Source organism: Macaca nemestrina, chromosome 5 (assembly GCF_043159975.1).
Source record: "Macaca nemestrina isolate mMacNem1 chromosome 5, mMacNem.hap1, whole genome shotgun sequence".
NCBI lineage: Eukaryota > Metazoa > Chordata > Mammalia > Primates > Cercopithecidae > Macaca > Macaca nemestrina.
The window spans coordinates 48,664,421-48,690,163 of record NC_092129.1 but is presented as its reverse complement, the minus strand read 5'-3'; the positions used below and the strand labels follow the sequence as shown (position 1 = coordinate 48,690,163).

At 39.0% G+C, this 25,743-nt stretch overlaps 1 protein-coding gene across 7 annotated transcripts in view; it reads right to left on the bottom strand.

Annotated features, from left to right (window-relative positions):
- The window catches only part of LOC105465759 (phosphatase and actin regulator 2), a 300,918-nt gene that overhangs the window by 82,997 nt on the left and 192,178 nt on the right, over positions 1-25,743 (bottom strand). For 6 of the 7 annotated variants that reach the window (XM_071096527.1, XM_071096528.1, XM_024787892.2 and 3 more), the window contains exons 3-4: positions 6,221-6,301; positions 1,409-1,567 (exon numbers count right to left, since the gene is read on the bottom strand). In XM_071096527.1, the coding sequence (XP_070952628.1) occupies positions 1,409-1,567; positions 6,221-6,301 (240 nt within the window). The remainder of the gene's footprint in view (positions 1-1,408; positions 1,568-6,220; positions 6,302-25,743) is intronic. The other variant, XM_071096529.1, reaches the window with a different exon arrangement.

Below are 25,743 nucleotides of genomic sequence, written 5' to 3'. Positions count from 1 at the left end.
TCAACAGTCTGGCGAGACAGGACAGAAAGACTTAAACAAAAAACATCACTACTTGCGTTAATACTTTCAGCTGAATCCCACTAAAATTTATGTAAGTCTACTTTCTTTTTATGTTCCAGGAATATTATCATTGAAAGTATTAGTTAATTTCATAATTTGTGTACATAAGCTTAACCAGAGTCCGTCAATGGAACAAGGCAAGATAAAGTCCTTGAAATAAAGCAAAATAATACATTTCCAACAGATTATTTACACAGGCTTCTAAAACTTTCAAAGGCTAATATATATGCAAATAATGAATGGCTACGAACTTCCAGAGAAGATGATTTTAAGTTACAAGGTGTGTTTAATAAGGCCATCAAATACTCTTTTTTCCCTTTCTCTCTCAAGGATCTGGGTCAAGAACAGAGGAAGAGAATTCACTTTCATCAGTTTCTAAGGGTTCAAAATGCCCACAGAACACGCACTAGGTTTGACAAAAGTTTACCATTCAACTTAGAGACACACATTATAAAACAGGAAATAGTATATTTCCTAAAGATTCCTTTCTATGCTGCATGGAGGCATCTAGAATCTCCCCCCAAAACCTCTCCTTATAGAAGTTTCTTTTCATGTTTGGAGGTTCCTATGCAGTGGTATCATCACAGCAGTGGTATCAAGATGTCATCAATCCATAACTAGGAATTTGTGAATGTTCTGGGAGTACCTGATAGACACGTATTTTGCAGGTATCTCAATCTACTGTGGCATATTCACTCTAGGAACCAAGGTCTCTAAAGAAGTCTTCTGGGAATAGCATAATTGCCTCTGGCACATTTTGAAGTTTCCAATTGCACAGAGGCTGTGGGAATCAGGCAGCAGAGCAACCACAGTCCATGGCATCTCTGGGAGCTATTCCTGGGTCTCTCTCAGAAACATTTGGAACCTACGATACTGGACATGTGGATGCCACCAGCCGAGTTCCCACTGCTGAAGACAGTGCTGGGCTGAACAAGCCATTTGGCTTTTGATATTCCTCCATGCTGAACTGCTCATGGGGCCAGTTGTAACTAGCAGAGAAAGATGCTCAGATTTCTCACTTTCATTATGATCCTGAGACAAAGTTCCTAAGAAAGGATAATCTTCCCAGACATCTTTAATGATTAAAGAGGCCACCCCTTCTGATTATTACTTTTAATTAACATTTATTAATAATTAAGAAAATCAAATACTGTGCTTATAAAATGGATGTATCTACCTGAGAAAATCATCCAATTTCACTTTACTAGTTATCATTTCTTTCTTTTTTCCATTTGTAAACCTCTCCTCTTCAGACTGCTGGTTTTAGAGTCACTAGTTGGAGCCTAAGTGCTGGTTCTAGACATTGAGCTACACTAAAGTAAATAATACGGGTTTCTCTTTATTTTACCTTTCTTATCTTCTGCCTTTTCCTCCAGAGGTGGTGTTTTTTCAGAAACAGAGCCATTACCTTCTTCAGACTTTACTACATTTTCCTCTCGGGTAGATTCCTCTCCGATGGGTATCATGTGCCCGTTTGAATTTTCAAAGTTAACTGTTACATCTCCATCTAAAATGGGAAAGAAACACCTAGATGTCTAACTTGCTGGCTTTCTTAAAAACAAGTTTTCCAGTTACTAGGATTGTAGAATTTGGATTCATGTTTCAGTCCCTGGGAACCAAATACACCCTGCACTGTTTCACCAGTTTATTCAAAACAAAAGAGCTAGAAAATCCTCAGACTTGAGGAAAAGCTGCTACGGAGGGAATATCTATGCATCATTTCAAGACAATAGGAATGATCATCCTAATTATGCAATATCCCAGGGCAGCAGAGTCCCTCTCTTCTGGTTCTTAGGTTTGGCTGAAGTCAATACTTAGGTGTTTCTTCGTCATTCAGAAATAAAATGGCGAGAGGAATAATCTGGAAAATGGAATAAACATTTTACAAGCACCAAAAACACAAGGTGAATGCAAACACACAAATAACATGAAATGTAATTACACATACAAACAATAAGTGGGAGAATATGAAAATTTCCAAGTACTACCGGTTCCAGAATATATTAAGTATATGATGTGCTAACTTCACACAGTAATATAACTTCTACTCTATATTCAGGGAAAAGACGATAAAAGGCTATTTTTATTTTTATTTCTTCATTTACGGAAAAATTAAAGTATACTCAGGTAATTATTATATATAACTAGCCAAAAAGTCCGTAAGTTGTCCTAAAAATAATATGAATACATTCAAGAAAAAAAAGCACACATAAAAAAGTAATCACAAAGGAATTTTTAAAAACTGTAATGGATACAATGTTTAATATATACCTAAATCATAAATGACTAATTTTAACTCTCGTATTTCCATAATTCCTGGGGGTTTCTAAAGTGAAAGAGACTTTGCAGAAACGTTTAGTTCAGTGATTCTTGAAAAGATTAACCCTACTTTATATCTGGAAAATTTTAAGAGGCTTTGCTACCATTGTAAAAGAAAAATTAATGAATGGAAGGTTTGCGCAAACCTAAAAATCTGCTTAATTAGAGCTCTTCCTATTTTTACTACTCTTATCTTGGCAATCATTATAAAACAGAAACCATTTCCCAAATTGTCATTAAATATGATTGAATTGCTTTGGCTTAACAATAAAATCCATTTGCCTTCTGAACAAACAGGTATGACATTTTAATACATCAACCACATATCATGAAATTATGTCATTTTTAGAATGAAAAAGCAATCGTTGCTTAGTCATATAACTCCCAATAACCTATAACTGAGTCCTGTGTAAAACTAAAATAAACAATAATTGAAGGTAATGCCATTACAAGTAAATCTCAACTATTTTAATAAAATTAAAGTAAGAATTTTTTAGAGACTATATGTCAAACAAAGAGAACCCAAATGATTCTTAATTCCTATTATTAAATCCCAAGAAATTAGCTATAAAAAGGAGAACACAATATATCCAGATAAAATAAAAATGAAGAATCAAAAATTCCAAACAAAATAGAAAACCACTTGCTTATACACAAAAATCTTCAGTTTTTAGGTAACTTAAATATAAATTTATCTTTGTTTTCTTTGACTTTAGTTGGTAATAAAAGTATATTGAAGTCATGTCAATGACAATTTAATTCTATTTTAAGCATTATTATATTAAAATTCTTTAATTAAATAACTTATTTATTAAATTTAGAAAAACCTAGAGAGAAATTTTAATAGTCATGACACAAGAAGAAATTGGATTAGCATATGATAGAGAGAAATAGTCAACAATGTGGAAAATACTTACTTTGAGGCATGAAATAAAGCCAGTTAGTATGAAAATAATTGTAGAAAAAAGAGACACATTTGTGATAAATATGGAATTCAAGAACAAAACAGAGGGGAAGTAAAGTTATTAATTAGTTGGTGTGCATATTGAAAAGGTTTTCTAGTATTGAGTGTTAAGGAAGTTGTTTTAGAATTAAAATAAGTTAAATCCTTGATATAGTGTATGTGTGTAAGTAAAATACAAGCAGAGCAAAGGAAAGCAAGAAGGTGCTGAGCTGAATGGCAGGTGACAATAAGCGGCCCAAGTCAACACGTCTCACGGGAGCAAAGGAAAAAGAAAACTCACAACGTAGTTACCAGCTTAAAGTAAAATGAGAGATAAAGCACAAACAGGAAAAGGAGCACGAGGGTGTTTGAAGGGGGTCACCTCCTTCTAGTAAACAGGTGTAGTGGGGATATATTATAGTTAAAGGAAGGACAGATAGAAAGAGAAAATCATGTATGACCAAAAGGCAAGTGATAAAAGTCCACAGTGGGAGAAAAGGAAAGGACGGTGCACAGGCAAAACCACCTCCACACCCTCATGTCAAAAGCTAAGGGAAAAGATGGAGGGAAAAAAGCAGAGGTAAGCAGCAAACTTGTACTAGATCATAGACTTCCCTGGAGAGAAGACGAATCACTGAACTTGTAGGTTGAAGGTATGTTTGGATGTAAAAAAGAGAACCTAAAAGGAAAAATAATAATAACTGGGAGAGTATGGGACATGATGGGATGGGGTCAAACTCACGGTAGCTAGAGGGATTTTTAAAGTCTATCTGGCTGACTGAATAAAGGGCTTGATGGACAGACACTGTCAAGAGCAGAGGCAAGGTCAAGAAGATCAAGGCAAAGAACGAATCTTCACTGGCAGCAGAAAGAAGGTTGTTACCAAGAACAGCAGCTTCGAGTCTCTCAGACTGAAATTCTCCAGATAATTGCTTTTGGGAAAATTACAGAAAACTATTTTCTCCAGCCCTCAGCTGAAAAGGGGAAGGTCTCCATTTACCACTGACATCCTCAGGAACCTTCAACCATTAGATAATTTCTACAGTTCTAGATAGGGAAGATGCAAAAGCTGCAAAGTAAAATCTAGTAGTTTATGACTTCTCAAACATTAAGCCTATTGTTATATTATGTTAGGTTAAAAAAAGTTTTGTTCTTTTATGTTTTAAAACTTTTACTTTCCACTGCAAAAGTTAAATAACAAGATCAGAGATTCAGATTTCTGAGAAGTATATGTTGGCCCAAGAAATTATTATCTATGAGGCAAACAGTTTCACTGATTAGGCAGAATAAAAATCATTTCTTTAAACTGACTCTTGCTACTTGGTTTTTAGAAAGAGCAAATTCTTTTTCTACCTACAAATTTTAATTAGGAAAAAAAGATGGGCTTTGAATCTTCACCTTTAAACCCATTAACAGTTTCAATCATAAAATTTTCCATTTTGTACTTTCCTTAAAATATTTCTAAACAAATGATGCCTAATAAGTGCATTGGCCCATCCCATAAAGCTGATGGCCCAGTGTTAAGCTTTCAATGGGTGTATTATTTCTCTATTGCCTTCAGAGACATTGGACAGGGGATTAATTTTGATATTGCAAGTCTACTTTTAAGTTTCAAAGTTAGAAATATGCATTTTTAACTCTTAAAAGTCTCAAACAGGAAATAAGTAGCTTCAAAATAATAGAAAAACAGAGAAAACATAAAATTCATTCATAAAGTAGAGTAAGAAAAGTTTGACAGGTCAGAAATTGAAGTAAAATACCTAAAATTGTGAGGGCTTAAGAAAATGCTACTATTCACTCCAGAGTTCTCTATTTTCTTTGAATCAGGAGAAAAACAGGAAAGCATTTTTCAGCTCCACTCTGGAATTATTCAGATGCTGGAAAAAGCATGTCATTTTGATTTACAAATAGTGAATGCCAAAAAATGTTAAGTCCTTTGCAAGGAATATATATCAGGAAAACAGCTGTATTATTATTTCAATTTCAATTTCAATTCTAAATTAATAGCATTTTATTTGTTCCCATAAAAGTACAATAATAATACTTTATTATTACAGTAAATGTGAGGTGAAGGGAGGCATGAGATAAATCAACAATGTTGCAACAGAATGTCCTTTAATTTTAAATTTAATAGTGGAAGTGATGAAAATGATTTAGGTATTATTTATTTGGAGAAATAACCAATGTTAGTGTCTTCTTTTGAGGGTCAGTACCAGTTTCTATCTGATCTTTGTCTTTTCTGAACAAAGTTCCTCCTTGGGAGGATAGAGAAAAAAAGAGAAGATCAGAGATAGGGGAAAAAATTAGAAATAATCATTGCTAGGGAAAGATTCAGAGAAATGAAAAGAGAACAATACTGCAAAATTACTTGAGAGAAGGCAGAAAGCAGGTTAGTTTAGTCTGCCTATTCATGCTTTATTGATTGTACATTTCAGTGTTATTATAGAGTGCAAAGGACAAGAGGTATGTGTGCCTTCTCTCTTCTGTTTTATTGGTAGTCTTAAGAAACAAAATAGCATGAACCAAGCTAAAACTTTGCATTTACTCAAACACATGAGTTTCATGTGAATAGAAAGACTGAAGCTCAAGAATACAGAAGAGAAGGAGCCATAAGCACTTGTATCTCATCTGTATCAGCCTCGGATGTACCTTTGCAGAGTTTTAGGTTTAGAATGACATATGGTGACGGATTCACCAGGAAAGTCACTAGAATTTTGTAATACTTCAGATTCTCTGCAGCTCACAAAGGCATCACCAATGGGAGCAAGGCTCTTGGAATGCAGTAATCACTGCTTTACCTTACAAAGACCATGATCATTTTAAATTTCAAAAGAAAACAAAAGAAAGACCAAAGAATGAAGGACCAAAATATTTAAAATGTATGATTAATTTCCTCACCTTGATCAGGCAATTCCTTAAGAACTCCCCTTCTTATCAGCTCCTCTCTACTTTGTCGTGTGGATATCTTCCTTTCTAATACTTTTAAAAAGAACAAGCACAAGTAAGAATCAAGTCATTCCTTAAGATAATTATGAAAAACATTCCAAGTAGAATTGAGCACATTTATTCTGCTCACATGAGGGCTCAAACTCGTTTTCTTAGTTGCTTAACAAAACACATGATCAGAGTTGAATCAACACAGCTATGACAAGAGCAAATGGCTGCAGCTCATGATCTGAAGTCCGGCCGCCATCCCTGGTCTTTCAAATGGCCACCTTTGGCCTGGCTTCCAGACATATTATTCCATACCAGCTAGAGAGTATAAAGGCTGCTTCTAACGTTGAAGCTAGAAATGTCGCATTCTAAAACATATGATTCTATGGATGTGCAGTGTATGTAGAAGATATGTATGCTTACATTAAAAAAACATAAACATTCAGTAAATATTCTGGGTAACCCATTTGCATTCCAGGAAAATGAATTATTTTCTAGTGTTTTCTCTCTCACTCCATCTATTACAAAAGCCCAACACATCATATTTCTATTACTCTTTCTCCTGCATTCTCACTAATTCTGGAGAGTTCTGGTATATTACCTGACAATCCCCAGGTCTTAGGAGGATGGAGAAGGCAATTAAGAATAATCAGCTTTCAGCCAGGAACAGTGGCTCATGCCTGTAATCCTAGCACTTTGGGGTGCTGAGGTGGGTGGATCACCTGAGGTCAGGAGTTCGAGACCAGCCTGGCCAACATGGCAAAACCCCATCTCCAAAAAATACAAAAATTAGCTGGGCATAGTGGTGGGCACCTGTAACCCCAGCTATTCAGGAGGCTGAGGCAGGAAAACCATTTGAACCCAGGAGGCAGAGGCTGCAGTGAGCCAAGATCCCGCCATTGCACTCCAGCCTGGGCAACAAGAGCGAAACTCCATCTCAGAAAAAAAAATAATAATAATAATCAGTTTTCACAGACATGTAAAGTCATGGGAATCTTAATATTGATTCTTCTTCTGGAAGAAATGTAAACTCCTGGTAGAACTTCGAACTGGGGCTTGGGAGCTTAGTAGTGTTCTCCTGAGTGTGTATAGTATTAAATCCTGTGCTCTACATGTCCATGCAACTGCAAAGTCCATTCCTCACTTTCAGGGGCCAAGAAGGTGCGTAAAATTAACATGTGGTCATGTCATCTCCTAATCCTGAGTCAACATTTCCCAAAGTGTGTTCTGCAGGACTCTATTTCCTCCAGACCCTCTGTTCAAAAATGTACTTTGACACAGCAGCGAAGGGCCAGATAAGGAGTCTAGAGCACTTTGAAGAGCAGGAAAGCTACACTGTTAGAGAACAGGCAGCTACAGTAGCATGAGATTTCTGACGCTCCCCGATTCCTGCTCCTGGCCTCATAATCTGCAAATCCTGGAACTACTCTAGACAACATCATTTCAACTAAACTAAAGCCATTACCCCAAACCAGGCCTTGACACATCCAAAGGGAGCAACCGATAACACTAAGAAGACATTTGTGATAACACTAAGAACATGTTTGCTCAGAGGCTCCAGGGCCTCAAGCAAGGACACTGATAGGAGACAGGGTGGGAGGACGTGCCCTGGGCAGCCAGCTTTGTAGTAAGTGCATGAAAGTCTTCCATAGGTGTTTCCTAATTGCATGCACCACAGAATAGCAACACTTAGTTTCTTGAAGAACCTGGATTTTTTTTCCTTTCTGATAACTAGAAATTGTGTATTCCTTTTTAAATCCTGGTTGCTAGAAAGATCAGAGTAAAACTGGATATTTGACACAGACTTCATATGACAATTCGTGGATGGAATCTGTTTCCTCCTTCTCTAAAACCTGACTTTATTTACATTTTATGTACAATATAGAAGCTCTTTACTGTAAGTTTTGTCAAACTTTTTTTGGGTAGAATCAGAATAGAAACAAACAGGAAAATGAGTGAATGAATGAATATATGGTCAAAAGAAGGACAATGAACAGCTTATGGGTTTAAAAGGAGACATACACAGAAGGCTTCCCTCCCTTTCTTTGGATTCCTCCCTCACTCCATTCTTCCAGAAGCAAGTAACAACAGCTCACTTAAAGGTTAGTGATTTCAGTGAAAAAAGTTAACCAGGCAAGGAGTTTTTTTGCTTGTTTGTTTTTTGTTGTTTTTAACTGGGAGTTCTATTATGTAAAAAGAGTGCTGTTATTTAAATACAGTTTCAATTTGTTCAGCCTCTGGTCCAAGAGGAGAGAACTCTTATCAATGCAGGAAGCCAAAGAACACCCACAGTGACAGGTGGGACACTGCTGGGATTTTGCAGGTGCTTTAGAAGGACCTTGACCACTGTAGCCTCCCAGGGATTGTAAAAACCCATTCATGCTTGACTGGGCTCTGAGGAGTGGCAGGATTCTGTAGACCTCCTCCAACAGTTGTCTTGGACTCCATTCCTGGGGACAGGCCCAGAGATTCATGGCTGTTCTGCCCTAAACTTGAGGATGAAGGTGGCAAGAAGGCAAGAGCAAGTGCCTCTGGCCTAGGGATCAGGCCACATTCTCGCAAACCAAATGCACTGCCAATTCAGAATTCAATCATTGTGGCTGTCTTCCTAATCGGCCCTTTGCTCATAAGAAACAAAACTTTTACTTGTTTACTGCTTCTTTAAAATTACCCAAAGCACAAAATGGCTACCAGAAGTCCTGGATTCTAGTCCTTGAATTCCTATAACTAGTTGAGTGACCCTGGGCAGTCACTTTGAGTTCCTGGGCCTCTCATCCATTATCTGTAAAATAAGGGACAAAATTCAAGGATCACTAAGGACAATTCATAAAGCTCAAATGCTGTGTGATCCTGTATCATTAATCGAGGCTGTGTCTGTAATCTCTGCTTCGGGCACCTTTTAAAACGTTCATTCTTGCACTAAAAAATCATCCGATAGCCTGGAATATACCAGGTTTCTTATTCTGCCTTTCCATTATGGATCCCGGAGGATTCTTTAGTTTTAGTTTTGAGTTTTCTTTTGCTTAAATTCTAATTTAGTCTCAGCTAAAAATTCCCCCTTTCTTCCTTGTAAACTAAAAATTCCCCCTCTTTTCTTTCTTGTAAACTCTGGAGCTTTGAAGCAGCAGCCTTGGCTTCCTGCCAAGAATCAAAACCAACAGCTTTGTTCTTTTGCTCTAATTCCTATAAACAGGCTCTGATAGGAAAATGCCGTTGGCTATTTGTTTGGTCTTTGGCTGAGAGCATGTTTAACACACAATGCGGATACCTGTGTACAGGGCCAATGAGAACAAACTGCAGGCGACTGAGCACGGAAAGTATGTTGCTGGGGCACAACATTCCAACCACCGCTCTCACAGCAGTACAAGTATCTCATTCTTCACCTTTTAAAATATTTGCCTCTTGTTTATATAGTGCCTGCATGTTTGCAGAGCACATTCACTGGACACTTTTCCATGGGCTCAGAGGGGGTTTGCATTGCAATGAATCTGAGAGGTCATTCTAGTCCAACACACCGCACAAAGCAGGCGCTATCTCAGAATATTCCTGAGATGTGCTCACCTGCTTAAAATCATTCAGAGGGAAGATGCTCACTTTAAGGCACAGCCCACTTCAGTGCCGATCACCCTCATTTTGAGGAAGGTATTCCAGAGGAGGAGTCAAATCGCACGCCCTGTAACTTCTGCACATCAGTCTAACCCAAGCTCTCTGTAGCTGTGGACTAGAGTCAGTTGTTTGTGAGCAGAAAACGGCATCAGTCGGCTCCAGGTCATCACTGAGAGCCTGCTGTTATTGCAGCCTGCTTGAATCTGATCCCAAGTATCCCACCAGCTGCTCTTTGACTTTGAAGCTCACACCAATCTATGCACAGAAATCTATGCACCGATCTATGCACCACAGCTACAGCATAACCAAGATACTGCCAGGGAAGATGCTAGTGGGGCACGGGTCGCTGAATGTAGCTGAATACAGTAGCTAAGATGTCTCCATGAAAAGTATTACCACCAGTCGAATAAATAAATGGCCCATGGCCTGTCACTTTTATCCCAACTGGAAAAGCATAAGAGCTTTTTTATACCAAGATCAAACAAAGCCATGATTTCTGCATCACTCTGCATTGGGCTAATTGACGTTTTGACAGTTCAATTCTGATAACAGTGTACACTCTAATTCTCTCTGGGAAGTGAAGGAAGCACTGCCCTGCATTTTCCTGACTTCATGCTTATACTCTGGTAATCTTCCCAAAACTTCCCATGGCTGCTCATCTCACTTCCAATAATCTCTGAACTCACCGCAGCACCTTACGCTGTCCCTCCTATCACGTGCCTGGCTCCTAAACACTTCCTTCTAGCTTTCGGCTTCAATTCCTTGGGGCCCTGCTGCTTCTCCCCTGAGGCGTGGCCCCTGCATGGTGGCCTCTGTCCTTCCCAGGAGGCCATCTCTCCAGACACCTGCTAGACTCACTCCATCTTGTCCCACAAGTCTCTGCTCAAAGGTCACCTTAGTAGAAGTCCCTTCCCTGAACTTCTGGTATAGAATGGTTATTCCCCTTCCCAACTTTATCTCTTCTTTTCGGGCAAAACCCATCATCACCTCCTAACATATGTAAGTATCATCTCGTTGAGAATCAAAATTCTGTTTTGCTTACTGCTGTGTCCCCAACATTTACTTACAGGCTGTTGGCTTTGTAAAAATATGTGTATTTGTTGGATAAAATAAAAGAAAATAAGCTAATCATGATAACGGTATTGTTTCTGCCCCTTCCCAGTCCTCGATTTGGGATAAAGGAAGTGAGACTTGTGGCAAAACCCTGAGGGACAAGAATCTTCTGTCTTCTTCCTCCTTAATTTTTGGCTGGGCCAGTCCTAGGGAAAAAAATCTCAACCTTCTGTCCTATGGATGATCTGAAAAAGTCTCTGTATGCACTGAAGAAGGGAGCTCACAGTGTGTAGACGACAAACACCAGCAACTAGCAGGGTGAAGTTCACGACTGGGCTCCCCATAAATTAGAAATGATTTATGATGTCCTTCTGGGCATGGAGAGGTAGCTGTGGAGCTGCACTCAGGAAAAGAGGTTGGAGCGTATGCCGCTGGCTTTTTTCTGCAGATACTTGGCCGGGATTTCATATTACTCTGGAAATATCTGTGAGAGTAAATCTTGTAGTCAACAAGTCACTTGTGTTTTTCTCTGGCGAGGAAAGAGAGTCCTAATTCTCAATTCTAACACCATTTAATGACTGGACAAAATAGAAGAGCAAATAGAATACTATTAAATAAGCGTGCCATGTTATCTTCTCAGTTCTGAGTACTGAATGGCCTCACTGTAAAACTGTGACAGAAACACACAAAACCACTTGTCTCGTGTTGAAAGTGTTCTACAAGAGCCTGGCTCGGCTTTGCCCCTCTTCAATAGCAGTTGCAGAAAACAGAATGTCAGAAAATGGTCTGCTTTTAAAAAGATCTTCACTAAGGCAGAGCTAAGTCATTGAAACAAACAACCATCTCAATGCCACCCAACAGGACATTTGCAAAAACCTTCCAAAACATCCCAAGAATGTACGGCAGAGATACGAAGCCAACATCCCCACCTAAAAACACTCAGGGGTCTGGCGATTTTTTTGTTTATCTGCTCCAACCACTCCCCTACTAAAGAATTCTACAGTCTGTGGAACAAGTTGGACTTGGAACCGCAGCCAAGCTTTACAACCGGTCCCAGCGAACCATTTTTCCCGTCACTTTCCTTCCATCTCTTTTTTGCAAGCCTAGCATTAAAGTCAAACTTCTTGCCATTTCCTAAACATCTCTTGCAGTTCTTCAGCTCCATTCCTTCACATATTGTTCCTTCTTCCTAGAATTTAGACTGTTTCCCTATCACCCTCCGGTGAAATCTACCCTAAAATTTTAAGTCCTCTTCACACAGTAGAGCTGCATGGAGATCTCACTATCCTGATGGGCTAGAACTTTGTGTTCCAAAAGCACTTTTAACTAACTTCTCTGTGCCTCAGCTTCCTCATTTGCAAAATGGAGAGACAGCAACTACTTTTCTGGTTCTTCTGGAGACTAAATAGGTTAAACAAAGTAAAATACTTAGACCAGTACCTAGGATCTAGAAAGCATTCAATACATATTAGCTATTAACTATTATTTCTGTTATAGCACTTACTAAGTTGTTCATTACTAAATTCATGTGTATGCGACTGCATATTCACATGATTCTGGTCTAAGCCTTCTGAGGGATGTCGTGCTTATCATTTCATTCCCATAATGCCAAAAGTAATATATCGCACAGAGTAGACATTGGGGACCTAAGTCTTTTTGAGGGGGAAGGAGGAAAGGCATGTCTAGCATCCTTTTCTACTTTTAGAAATGACCCTCTTGACATTTTTCCTTTGGGAAACCACATTCCCCCTCTCTTAGTCTGTGTCATTTGTATAAGGTTAACCTCATCCCTGGGCACTAGGCTCTTGGGCTCCTGGGCTTATCCAATCAGAGCGCGGTATCCCCCTGGCACTGGTGACTGGTTCAGAGAGGGACACCATGCTTAAGTTGCAGAAATAAGATCCAGGCCCAAAAAATGTGCTGGAACAATAGGAAAGCAAGGCTTTCTCTTTCTTCTGGAGCTGTTAAAACCAAATAAATATGAGCAAGAGTGGCTAGCGGCCACCTTGCCTCCGCAAGAGAAGAGTTGAAGTTAACAACAACAACAACAAAAGCCAATAGAGAGGAAATACAGACTCAAAAGAGGAAGTGAGACAGGTTCCTAATGAGATAGCTTGTAAGCACCTGGATCCAACCATGCCTGAAGGTTGTCTGCCCCTGGATTTTTCAGTTACATGAGCCAGTAAGTTCTCTATTTGATTAAGCTTGTTATGATTCATCAGCAGTGAAGAGCCCTGACTAATCAAAAAGGTATCAAATAAAAAAATTTTTTTTTTGAGACAGAGTTTCGCTTTTTCCCTAGGCTGGAGCGCAGTGGTGGTGTGATCTCGGCTCACTGCAATCTCCACCTCCCAGGTTTAAGCAATTCTCCTGCTTCAGCCTCCCAAGTAGCTGGGATTACAGGCACCCACCACCACGCCCAGCTAATTTTTTTTTGTATTTTTGGTAGAGACGGGGTTTCACCATGTTGGCCAGGCTGGTCTCGAACTCCTGACCTCAGGTGATCCGCCTGTCTCAGCCTCCCAAAGTACTTGGATTACAGGCATGAGCCACCACACCCAGCCTCAAATAAATGTTTTTAAATTGAATTTTCTTCCACTACTCACCACAGATTCTCTAGGTTTTTGAGGACAGAAAAATGAAAGGAGAACTAATATAGCCCCTCTTTTACCCACTCAGGAGTTTGAAACTTGGTCAGGACTTAAGAAAGAGGAAGATGAAGAGATCTGTGTTCCTTCCTCCTCTTGGGAAATTACTGTCACAACTTCGCCCAGAAATCTGATAATAATCATCTATTTTTTATGTGCTTGGAGAACATTTTCCTTTTTATTTTCTACCCACTATCCCTAAAAGATAAGCTAAGCAATTATTATTATTATTATTATTATTATTATTATTGTCAGTTGTTTTTTTTTTTTTTTCAGATGGAGTCTCGCTTTGTTACCCAAGCTGCAGTGCAATGGGGCCATCTTGGCTCATTGTAACCTCTGCCTCCCAGGTTCAAGTGATTCTCCTGCCTCAGCCTCCTGAGTAGCTGGGATTACAGGCATGCGCCACCATGCCTGGCTAATTTTTGTATTTTTAGTAGAGATGGGGTTTCGCCATGTTGGCCAGGCTGGTCTCGAACTCCTTAGTCATTCTCCTGCCTCAGCCTCCTGAGTATCTGGGATTACAGGCGTGCACCACCATGCCTGGCTAAGTTTTGTAGTTTTAGTAGAGATGGGGTTTTTGCCATGTTGGCTAGGCTGGTCTCAAACTCCTGACTCATTCTCCTGCCTCAGCCTCCTGAGTAGCTGGGAATACAGACATGTGCCACCATGCCTGGATAATTTTTGTATTTTTAGTAGAGATGGGTTTTTGCTATGTTGGCCAGGCTGGTCTCGAACTCCTGACCTCAAGTCATCCGCCTGCCTCGGCCTCCCAAAGTGCTGGGATTACAGGCGTGAGCCACTGTGCTGGGCTAAGCAGTTATTTTTATTGTCCTCCTCAGATAAGGATATTGAGACTTAGAGAGGCTAAATACATTTTCCAGTCACACAGTAAGAACCTGGTTGAACCCAGGTGTGTCTAACCAAAAGACTACTGCTTTGTATTCTCCAATCTGAGTTGATAATTCCAAATATTCCAACTTTCCCATCAGAGGTACACTGCTTTCTGATTTTTCTTAAGAAAGCAGACAGCAGAACAACTTTTTAAAGTTAATTTTAAATGGGTATTTTTTAAATGGTAGTACATTCTCACAGAGTTCAAATTATAAAAGGATACAGTGCAAATTCTCACTCTTGCCCTACCTCCCAACTATTAGACTTGAACCTCAGCCTTACTCCACAAGCAATTCGCCACTGTGATTAGTGTCTCGTGTATCCTTCCAGACATGCTTGAACAAATATTCATTTTATTTTTTCCTTTTTTGTTTTTTACATAAAAGGTAGGATATTTTGTAATGGTTGTTTTGTTTTTGTAAAAGTATCAGAAGTGTGTGAACCACAGCAACTCCATCTTGAATAGAGGCTGGGGAAAATGAGGCTAAGACCTACTGGGCAGCATTCCCAGATGGCTAGGGCATTCCAAATCACAGAATCAAATAGGAGGTCAGCACAAGATACAGGTCATAAAGACCTTGATGATAAAACTGGTTGCAATAAAGAAGCTGGCTAAAATCCACTGAAACCAAGATAGCCACAAGAGTGACCTCTGTTCGTCCTCACTGCTACACTCCCACCAGCACTGTGACAGTTTACAAATGCCATGGCAATGTTAGGAAGTTACCCTATATGGTCTAAAAAGCGGAGGCATGAACAATCCACCCCTTGTTTCGCATGTAATCATGACATAACCATAAAAACGGCAACCAGCAGCCCTCAGGGCTGCTCTGTCTATGGAGCAGCCATTCTCTTATTCCTTTACTTTCTTAATAAACTTGCTTTCACTTTACTTTATGGACTCCCCCTGAATTCTTTCTTGTGCGAGATCCAAGAACCCTGTCTTGGGGTCTGGATCAGGACCCATTTCCCGAAACAAAAGTATGTAATAGTTTATAAATTTCAGGTAGTTGAGGTCACAGATAAGATGGAGGTGGGAGAGGGAAGAGGTGATTGTGTTTGACCTGTGCAAACAGCAGAAGCCAAAATCACCGTCGTTTCCAGAGGAGGTAAACTGGGAGTGGCCATGGGAGCTCAGCCCATGGGGACCTATGGTTCTTATTCCTAAGGGATAAAGGTCCAGGATTCAAACAATGAGTAAGTCCTCGATCCCAGAAGGGCCAGGAAATACAAGCAATCTCAGGAGAGTAATTAGAAGCCAGGATTTGAGTGCTACGTGTAACACCGCCTGTCCTTCCTCTTCACTTGGGCTCTCGCAAACTCATGAGAAACACAAATGCCTAAGACAGGTGTTTTTGAATTCATCTAGTTCAAAGAAAAGCTTGCGTGTTTCCATTTCCTGTTTCTTTACACTAAAAGATGGTAAACCTAAGACACAGTGACATCACAGAGGGGACCAATGTTTGAAATACAAATAATGATAATCATCCCTAGAGAAATTACATTCTAACCCCATACCAAAAAGAACAGGCTAGAGAACTGATTTTAAAGTGAGTCTGGCGGCCAGGGGCGGTGGCTCACACCTATAACCCCGGCACTTTGGAGGCCGAGGCGGGTGGATCATGAGATCAGGAGATCGAGACCATCCTGGCAACATGGTGAAACCCTGTCTCTACTAAAGATACAAAAATTAGATGGGCGTGGTGGTGCACGCCTGTAGTCCCAGCTACTCTAGAGCCTGAGGCAGGAGAATTGCTTGAACCCGGGAGGCAGAGGTTGCAGTGAGCGGAGACTGTGCCACTGCACTCCAGCCTGGGGACAGAGTGAGACTCCGTCTCAAAAATAAATAAATAAATAAATAAATAAATAAATAAATAAATAAGTAGTAATGAAGCTTTTCAAACTAAGAGATCAGAAACAACAGCCATTGGAAGAGAAGCTCCAGAGAGCCAGAACTTCTAATACCCTTCTCCATGATCTGCTGTCAATCTACACATTTCAGGGATTCAACACCTTTGATCAAGATGGGATAACATCTCTTTTCAGCAGTCAACAGAAAGCAAGATTAGATAGAAAAGAAATCTTAGTGACACTGAAGTATCCTAAATGAAGACATTCCCATTCATTTAATTTTTTTTTCTTTTCTTTTTTTTTTTTTTGAGACAAGGTCCGCTCTATCACCCAGGCTGGAGTGCAGTTGCGGGATCTCAGCTCACTGCTGCAGCCTCCGCCTCCCGGGCTCAAGCCTTCCTCTCACCTTAGCCTCTCAAGTAGCTGGGACTACAGGCATGCACCACATGTCCAGCTAATTTTTGTCTTTTTTTTTTTTTAAGAGATGGGGTTTTGTCATCTTGCCCAGGCTGATTGTGAGCTCAAGTGATCCATCTGCCTTGGCCTCCCAAAGTGCTAGGATTACAGGCATAAGTCACTGCACTGGTCCCAACTCATTTAAAGACCTAATTCTATTGCCCTGGGAAAAAGGTGGCTGAAATTCTTCTTATCTTAGGCTGGTCTTTTCAGAGGGGTCATGAAAAAAAATGTGTAATCTTTTTTTTTTTTTTTTATGAGATGGAGTCTCCCTCTGTCGCCCAGGCTTGAGTGCAGTGGCATGATCTCAGCTCACTGCAACCTCCACCTCCCAGGTTCAAGTGATTCTCCTGTCTCAGCCTCCTGAGTAGCTGGGATTACAGGTGCCCGCCACCATGCCCAGCTAATTTTTGTATTTTTAGTAGAGACAGGGTTTCACCATGTTGGTCAGGCTGGTCTCAAACTCCTGACCTTGTGATCCGCCTGCCTCAGCCTCCCAAAGTGCTGGGATTACAGGCATGAGCCACCGCGCCTGGCAGTGTAAAAATGTATCATCTTTAAAAGCCTATTTTTTATTGAGTTGAGCCATGAACAATACATATTAAAACATCACCAACTCAGGTAGGTGGGGATAACCAGTGTAAGTTATAAGAAGATTTGAGTAGAAATTTCCCCAAATCCATGTTTATTACTTTCATTATACATATCCAATCAGACCAGGTTTCTTAAGATGATTAAAAAGTTTATTTTCTGGAGCATTCTTCACATTCTCTCCACTACCTACCATCTTGCCTGCACAACAGAGAGCACAGTATTTGTAAAGAACAGTATTCCTTTGGCAAAACTGGTCCAGGCCTAAACTAAAGCAGGAGAGATAAACTACACCTGATTCCTGCCCAACCCTGCAGTGGTAGGAAAATGGGTAATTTCAACTAAAGTTTTCATTTTCTAAGATAAACACAAAAATTGGGTTTGGGGAAACGTAACTTTTCACTGTAGCTAAAACTGTAACACTTAAGGTTTGATAGCAAAGCTAAGTTTGTTCTTAGACATTACCCTCCCTTTCAGTAATCCCCCCTTGCCACTCCATGTTTCAAATATTCTGATTACTAGGGTAATATCAGGTTCTCATCCTTCTTGAAGTTTGAAAGGCTAAAAGTGTAGAAGGAAGAATATATTCCTCTTAATATATACTATATATTTTATACAATAGATTAGAATAGACTGGGCTGAGTGTGGCAGCTCACACCTGTAATCCCAAAGTTTTCAGAGGCCAAGACAGGAGGATCACTTGAGCCCGGAGTTCGAGACCACCCTGGGCAAAATAGTGAGACCCCCCATCACTCTAAAAAAATAATAATAATAAGATTTACTTTAAAAAGAATAGACTGCTGTATACCATATAGACATATATATAATATATGTAATTCTTAAGTGGTCTAGAATATATTATGTGTAGAAGTATTCTTGCATAATATTTACAGAAAGGTGTAACATAAATATTATTCCTATACAATATTTATATAGAAGTTCACGATGTTATATTACATTATATATAATAGACTTCTATATAATACTTTTATATAGGATATATTCCAGTCCTTTTAAGAATATACCTTTGTGTTCAAATCCAGACCCTGCAAGTTATTAGTAGGTGATCACAGGCAAACTCCCCAACTTCTCTGAGCCTTTGTTTCCACATGTGAAAATATATGCACTAAAACCTAGCATGAATAGACATTAGGATGATTAAAATATCTTGCAGGCCAGGCGCAGTGGCTCACGCCTGTAATCCCAGCACTTTGGGAGGCCGAGGCGGGCGGATCACGAAGTCAGGAAATCGAGGCCATCCTGGCTAACATGGTGAAACTCATCTCTACTAAAAATTAAAAAAAAAAAAATAGCCGGGCATGGTGGCAGGCGCCTGTAGTCCCAGCTACTCGGGAGGCTGAGGTAGGAGAATGGCATGAACTCGGGAGGCAGAGCTTGCAGTGAGCTGAAATCACACCACTGCACTCCAGCCTGGGCGACAGAGTGAGACTCTGTGTCAAACAAAAACAAAAACAAAAACAAAAACAAACAAACAAAAAAACTTTTAAAGGTTTTGACATAAATTACAGACCAAAGAAATTGGAGTTTTTTCTCCTCTACTTTCCATTTCTCCTGTATATGTTTGTATATTCCTTGATAATAATCCACCAATATTTTCACTTTCACATGCTTATTGACCTAGAAGGCAGCATAGTAGAGGGGTTAAGAATGAAAACTCAAGGCAGGGTTCTGAGGATTAAATACTGGCTATGCTTTGCAAAAGGCCTGGAACTTAGGGTGAGTTACCTAACTTTTCTGTGCCTTGCTAGTTTACTCATGAGTAAAAGTGAGATTATAATAGTAATCTGCATCATAGGGTAACTGGGAAGATTACAGGCATTTAAAACAGTATCACAGGCTGAGCAACACAGTGAGACTCCATTTCGACAAAAAATTAAACAATTATCTGCACGAGGCAGGAGAATTGCTTGTACCCAGGAGTTAGAGGTTACAGTGAGTTACGATTGTGCCAGTGCACTCCCGCCTGGGTGACAGAGAGAGAACCTGTCTATAAAAATTTATTAAATAATTAATTAAAACAGTACCTGACACGTAGTAAAAACTCAATGAGTTATTTATCATTATTATTAATACCCACATATCTTTTTCTATATTAAGTTTAATTATAAGTAAAAATTCAAATGAGTAATAGAAATATATGTTTTAAACTTTTATTTAAAAAAAAAAAAAAAACACTTTACTTCGCAATGCTACACCTACAGAAATTACCCAAATTACCCAAAGGGAACATTTTCAAGCCTCATGGGGTAGTAACTAATTTGAACATTTTAGCATTGAATTGAAATGAAACACTCGGAAAAAAGAAAAGACTACCATATGCCAGCAATATGTCACTATCTTATTTAACACAGGTGATTAAACTTTAATTGAAGTCAGTAATGTTTTGCATTTGATTCATCTAAGGTTTTTTTAAAAAAACATTACAGAGGGTAAGTGTAGGGGGTGGAAATGGGAAGTTGTTGAACGGGCACAGAGTCTCCATTTTGCAAGATGAAAAGGTTCTGGAGGTCTGTTGTACAACGATGTGAATACACTTAACACTACTGAACTGTAAGCCTAAAATGGCTAAGATGGTAAATTTACGTTATGGATTTTTTTAAAAAATCAAATTGTAAAATATTATTGGACTATCGATTTCTATAAATGCTGAAATGAAAAATAGATGAGAAAGAATTTTCATCATGATAATGCATGAGTTTTCTAATAATTTTCTAATATCTAGTCTTCCTTCCAATCATGTTTTTTATTATCTTGTATTTTTGTAGGTAGCCTCTTATACCCTGTCTTATAGGTACTAAGTAAACACTTATACTTTGGAATAAAGGAAACTTTATAAGTACCAGTTTCAAAAGTTAGAGTGTAGGCTTGGGAATCAGTTGGAGAAACCTTCGGACAAAAAGTGTTATAAGTCTAGATGAGAAAACACCTAACACAAAAGAAGTAAAAATTAAGATTGCATCTTATATTCTAAGTGAGAAACAAATCAGGAAAATATGTAGGCCAAAAAACAGTCACTTTCCAGGACTTAACCCTCAGTGATAAGTACCAGATTCATATCACAGGATGAAAAAGACAAAACAAAACCACAAAGGGAAATAATATGCAAAGGAAATAAAATAATGGACTTTCCTGACATGAATTCTCTGACCCAGGCCAGAAGGGTTTCTGTAGTACCTTTAAAAGTGTTTAAAGTGGCACCACTCCAAAGGAAAATGAAATTAGGAAATTATCCACCCAAGCAAGGGATATAAACAATCGGATCCTCTCTTAAAGCAATACAAACCCACTTTGTCTCAACCCAATGGAGGCCTTATTTAATTAAGATGTGGGTGGGAACAGTGTTCCTTTTCTCCACATCCCCCTTAGGAATCAAATGTGATGAAGAAAAAAGGGAAAGCAAGTTAACAATTCTGCAATTCATTCTAATGCGTGTGATTTTAAAAATGTGTCATTTGTAATCAGAAATCAGCAAAATCAGTAGCATCCATGTCTCATTTGAGAATGTTTTCACAGAATGCTCAGTGAAAATGCCTTGCTTATCTGAATTCACTAGAAAAGCCTAACTCCCCCTGGAAAAGACAGGAGGCTTGAGATACTAGTCAGGTCTGTGGTGCAACCCATTTAAATCCAGAGCTCGGCTTGGATTAAACACAGTATCCCACTTTCCAGAAGGTACAGGAAGCAAGGGAGACTCCTCAACTCCATTTATAAAAAAAGATTTCATGGTTTTATTGATCTGTAAGAGGTAGGCCCTGATGGTTAGGCTCTTTATTGTGCAGCTGGGCTATTCTAAACCCATGGTGGAAGGAGCCCATATTTATAAAACCACTAACTTCAATTATGACAAATGCACAAAAAGTTAGCACTCATATTCTATTACTCTTTCCCATAAATGGATTTTACCACTAGAATAGACCTATAATTAATAATAAATGATCCATGAATAAAAAGATGGGCCATAATGAGTCTTTCCATCCACCTACGTATAAAAAGATTGAACCAAGAAAAAAATCCATTCTACTGGGAGAAAAAAAGGAGAGAAAAAATTAGTCTCCTTTATATTTAGAGCACATAGAGGAAATCTGTTTTAACACAATTATATACCTTTAGGAAAACAATAGAAGATTTTTTTTAAAGCATGCATAATAAAATTATTATTATTATTATTATTATTATTATTATTATTATTATTTTTGAGACGGAGTCTCGCTCTGTCGCCCAGGCTGGAGTGCAGTGGCCAGATCTCAGCTCACTGCAAGCTCCGTCTCCCGGGTTTACGCCATTCTCCTGCTTCAGCCTCTCGAGTAGCTGGGACTACAGGCGCCCGCCACCTCGCCCGGCTAGTTTTTTTTTTTGTATTTTTTAGTAGAGACGGGGTTTCACTGGGTTAGCCAGGATGGTCTCGATCTCCTCACCTCGTGATCCGCCCATCTCAGTCTCCCAAAGTGCTGGGATTACAGGCTTGAGCCACCAAGCCCGGCCAATAAAATTATTATATAATATCTCTTGCCCACAGAATTTCTAGCATTCATTTGGTCTGATTAGGTTTTGTTGTGAAATATACAAAAACACAAATGGTTGAATTAAAATACAACCCCCACCCCACTTCCTTTTTTGACAATGATGTTCCCACATTGACTTTTGCAATGCTGCCATACAGAACAGTCACAGTTACTTAAGGTCAGTATCCATTCATGAGAGAATAGCTCCCCATCCTACCCACTAAATTGGTAAAATATTCATTTAGTCTATTAGGGCTTTTCAGGGTTTCTTGAGGCTGTTTAAAGCAACTCTCAGTGATATGAACACTAAAGAAGGATTGAAAACAAGCACAATCATTCCCTACCCCTCGCCCTAAATCCGGCACTTTCCAAATCGAAAAGATTCACTTGCAAGTGCTCCATATATAGGATGGGATAAGGTCCATCAAGAGCCATTCATTCATTCATTCGTTCATTCAATATACATTTACTGAATGTTTAACATAAGCCAGGCACTATACAAGTTCCTCTGAGATCTCACCAAAGAAGAAAACAAAAATCCCTGTTCTCATGGAATTTATAATCTACTAGGAAGTGGCGTCAGATAATAAACAATAAAAATAATTTATAAATGTTAGATGGTAAAATGTGCTACGGAAAATGAAAAAAGTAAGGTTGAAAAAGAGGAGGAACCAGGCTAGGCATGGTGGCTCACATCTATAATCCCAGCACTTTGGGAGGTCAAGGTAGGACAATCACTTGAAGGCAGTTGGACACCCAGCCTGGGCAACTGAGCAAGACTCCATCTCTATGAAAAACAAATTTTTAAAAATTAAGCAGGGTATTGTAGTGCATGCCTTTAGTCCTAGCAACTTGGGAGGCTGAGGCAGGATTGCTTTGAGCCCAGGAGTTAGAGGCTGCGTAGAAATGATCACACCACTGCACTCCAGCCTGGGTGAATGAGCAAGACCCTGCCTCAAATAAATAAATAAATCAGAAAAGAAAAGACAAGGAGGAATCAAAAGTGCTGGGCAAACCCACCAGGATAGCAATAATAAAAAAGACAGGTAGTAACAAATGTTGGCTGGAGTGTAGAGAAATTAGAATGCTCATACACTGTTAGTAGGAATATAAAGTGGTGTGGCCACATTGAAACACAGTCTGGCAGTTCCTCAAAATGTGAAACATTGAATTACCACATGACTAAGCAATTCCATTTCTAGGTATATAACCAAGAGAAATGAAACCAAGAGAAGTGAAAACATATACGTACACAAAAACTTACATACAAATGCACACAGCAACATTATTCATGATAGCCACAAATAGAAACAAATCCAATGTCCAGCAACTGATGAATAAATAAAATGTGGTATATTTATACAATGGAATGTTTAGTATTTGATAATGAAATGATGTACTGATACACGCTACAACATGGATGACCAATGAAAGCTTCCTAAGTGAAAGATACCAGTCATAAAAGACCATATATGTATTTTCTGATTTCATTTATATGAGATATCAAGAACAGGCAAACCACAGAGATAGAAAGTAGAGCTGGGAGATTGGTGAAATGGGGAATGACTGCCAATGAGTATGGGATTTCTTTCTAGAGTGATGGAAATGTTTAAAATTGATTGTGGTGATGGTTTCACAACTTATGAATATTACTAAAACCTATTGAGTTGCACATGTTAAATGGGTGAACTGTTTGGTATATCAATTATATGTCAACAAGGCCATTTAATTTAAAGAATGCTGGGGGAGAGGAGAGATTTGAAATATAATAATCCAGATCTCACCTAGAAAGTAGCAGTCGCACATAGACTTCATTGAAGGAGATAAGGCAGTTGGTTAACCATAAAGAAATCTAGAGGAAAAGTTTCACTTTCTTTTCCATTTCAAAGAACCAGAGGGCCTGCTTAAACTTACCCAAGTTAAAAGAGATAACCTGAATGGTCCTATAACTACAAAAGAAATTGAATATGCTATTTAAAATCCTTTCGAAAGAGAAATCTTCAGGTCCATAATGTTTTACTGTTTATTCTACCAAACATTTCAAGAAGAAAATAACAACAATTCTGCACAATCTCTTTCAGAAACAGAAGAGGAGGGAACAGTTGCCAACTGATTGTATAAAGTTGGTGTTGCCCTGATATCAAACCTAGACAAAGATGGTGCAAGAACACTACAGACCAATACCATGAATCCTCAACAAAATATTATTCAATAAAATCTAGCAACATATAAAAAGAATACTACACCACAACACAGTGGGGCTGGCCGGGTGCGGTGGCTCACGCCTGTAATCCCAGCACTTTGGGAGGCCAAGGCAGGTGGATCACCTGAGGTCAGGAGTTCGAGACCAGACTGACCAACATGGAGAAACCCCATCTCTACTAAAAATACAGAATTAGCAGGGCGTGGTGGCGCATGCCTGTAATCTCAGCTGCTCCAAAGGCTGAGGCAGGAGAATCGCTTGAACCCAGGAGGCGGAGGCTGCTGTGAGCCGAGATTGTGCCATTGCACTCCAGCCTGGGCAACAAGAGTGAAACTCCATCTCAAAAACAAACAAACAAACAAAAAAACACAGTGGGGCTTATCCTAAGGATGTAAAAAACTGGTTCAAAATTCAAAAATCTGCCAATGTAATCAACCATAATAGTGGTCTAAAGAAAAAACCCAAATGACCACATCAATTGATCCAGAAAAAAAGTATTTGAGAAATCCAATATCTATTCCTAATAAATACTTTTAGAAAGTCAGGAACAAAAAGGAATTTCCTCAACCTAGTAAAAAAGGGCATGTATAAAAATCTTCAACTGGGCCGGGCGCGGTGGCTCACGCCTGTAATCTCAGCACTTTTGACGGCTGAGGCAGGCGGATCACGATGTCAGGAGTTCCAGACCAGCCTAGCCCACACAGTGAAACCCCGTCTCTACTAAAAAAACAAAAATCAGCCAGGCACAGTGGCACGTGCCTGTAATCCCGGCTACTCAGGAGGTTGAAGTAGGAGAATCGCCTGAACCCAAGAGGCGGAGGTTGCAGTGAGCCAAGATCGCGCCACTGCACTCCAACCTGGGCGACAGAGCAAGACTCCGTCTCAAACAAACAAACAAAAAAAAACCTTACACTAACATCATACTTAATGAATGCTTTCCCCCTAAGAATAGGAACAAGGCATGGATGTCTCCTTCACCACTCCTGTTTACCATTGTAGTAGAAGTCCCAGATGGTGAAAAAAAGGGAAGAAAATAATAAAAAGCATGCAGGTTAGAATGGAAGAAATAAAATGATTCCTATTCACAGATGATATAATTGTCCATGTAGAAAATCCTAAGGTATTTTCAATAGAACTACTAGAACTGATAAGTGAGTTTAGTAAGGTAGCGTGATACAAGAAACAACTGGAAATTGACATTTAAAAATATATATCATTTACAGTAGCTAAAAAATAAAGAAAACAAATACTTAGGTATAAACGTAATACTGTTTTCTAAAAACTTCAAAATGCTAATAAAAAAATGGAAGAGCTAATCAAATTGAAAGGCATATCAGTTCATAAATTAGAAAGTTCAACATGGTATAGATATCAATTCTACCCAAACTGCAGCATAGATTTAATGCAGTTTAAATAAAAATCCTAGCCAAAAAAAAGTACTCCAGCAGTAACTTTTCAACAATAAAAACAAGTTGGTTCTAAAATTTAAATGAAAGCCAAACAAACTAGATTAGTTAAAACAATTTTAAATGAAGAATAAGGTTAGAAAATCTCACTGCCTAATTTTCAGACTTACAAAGCTATAATCAAGATAGTGTGATATTGGTGAAAGAATAGACACAGATTAAGAGAATAAAGTAGTGAGTCTGGAAATAGACCACA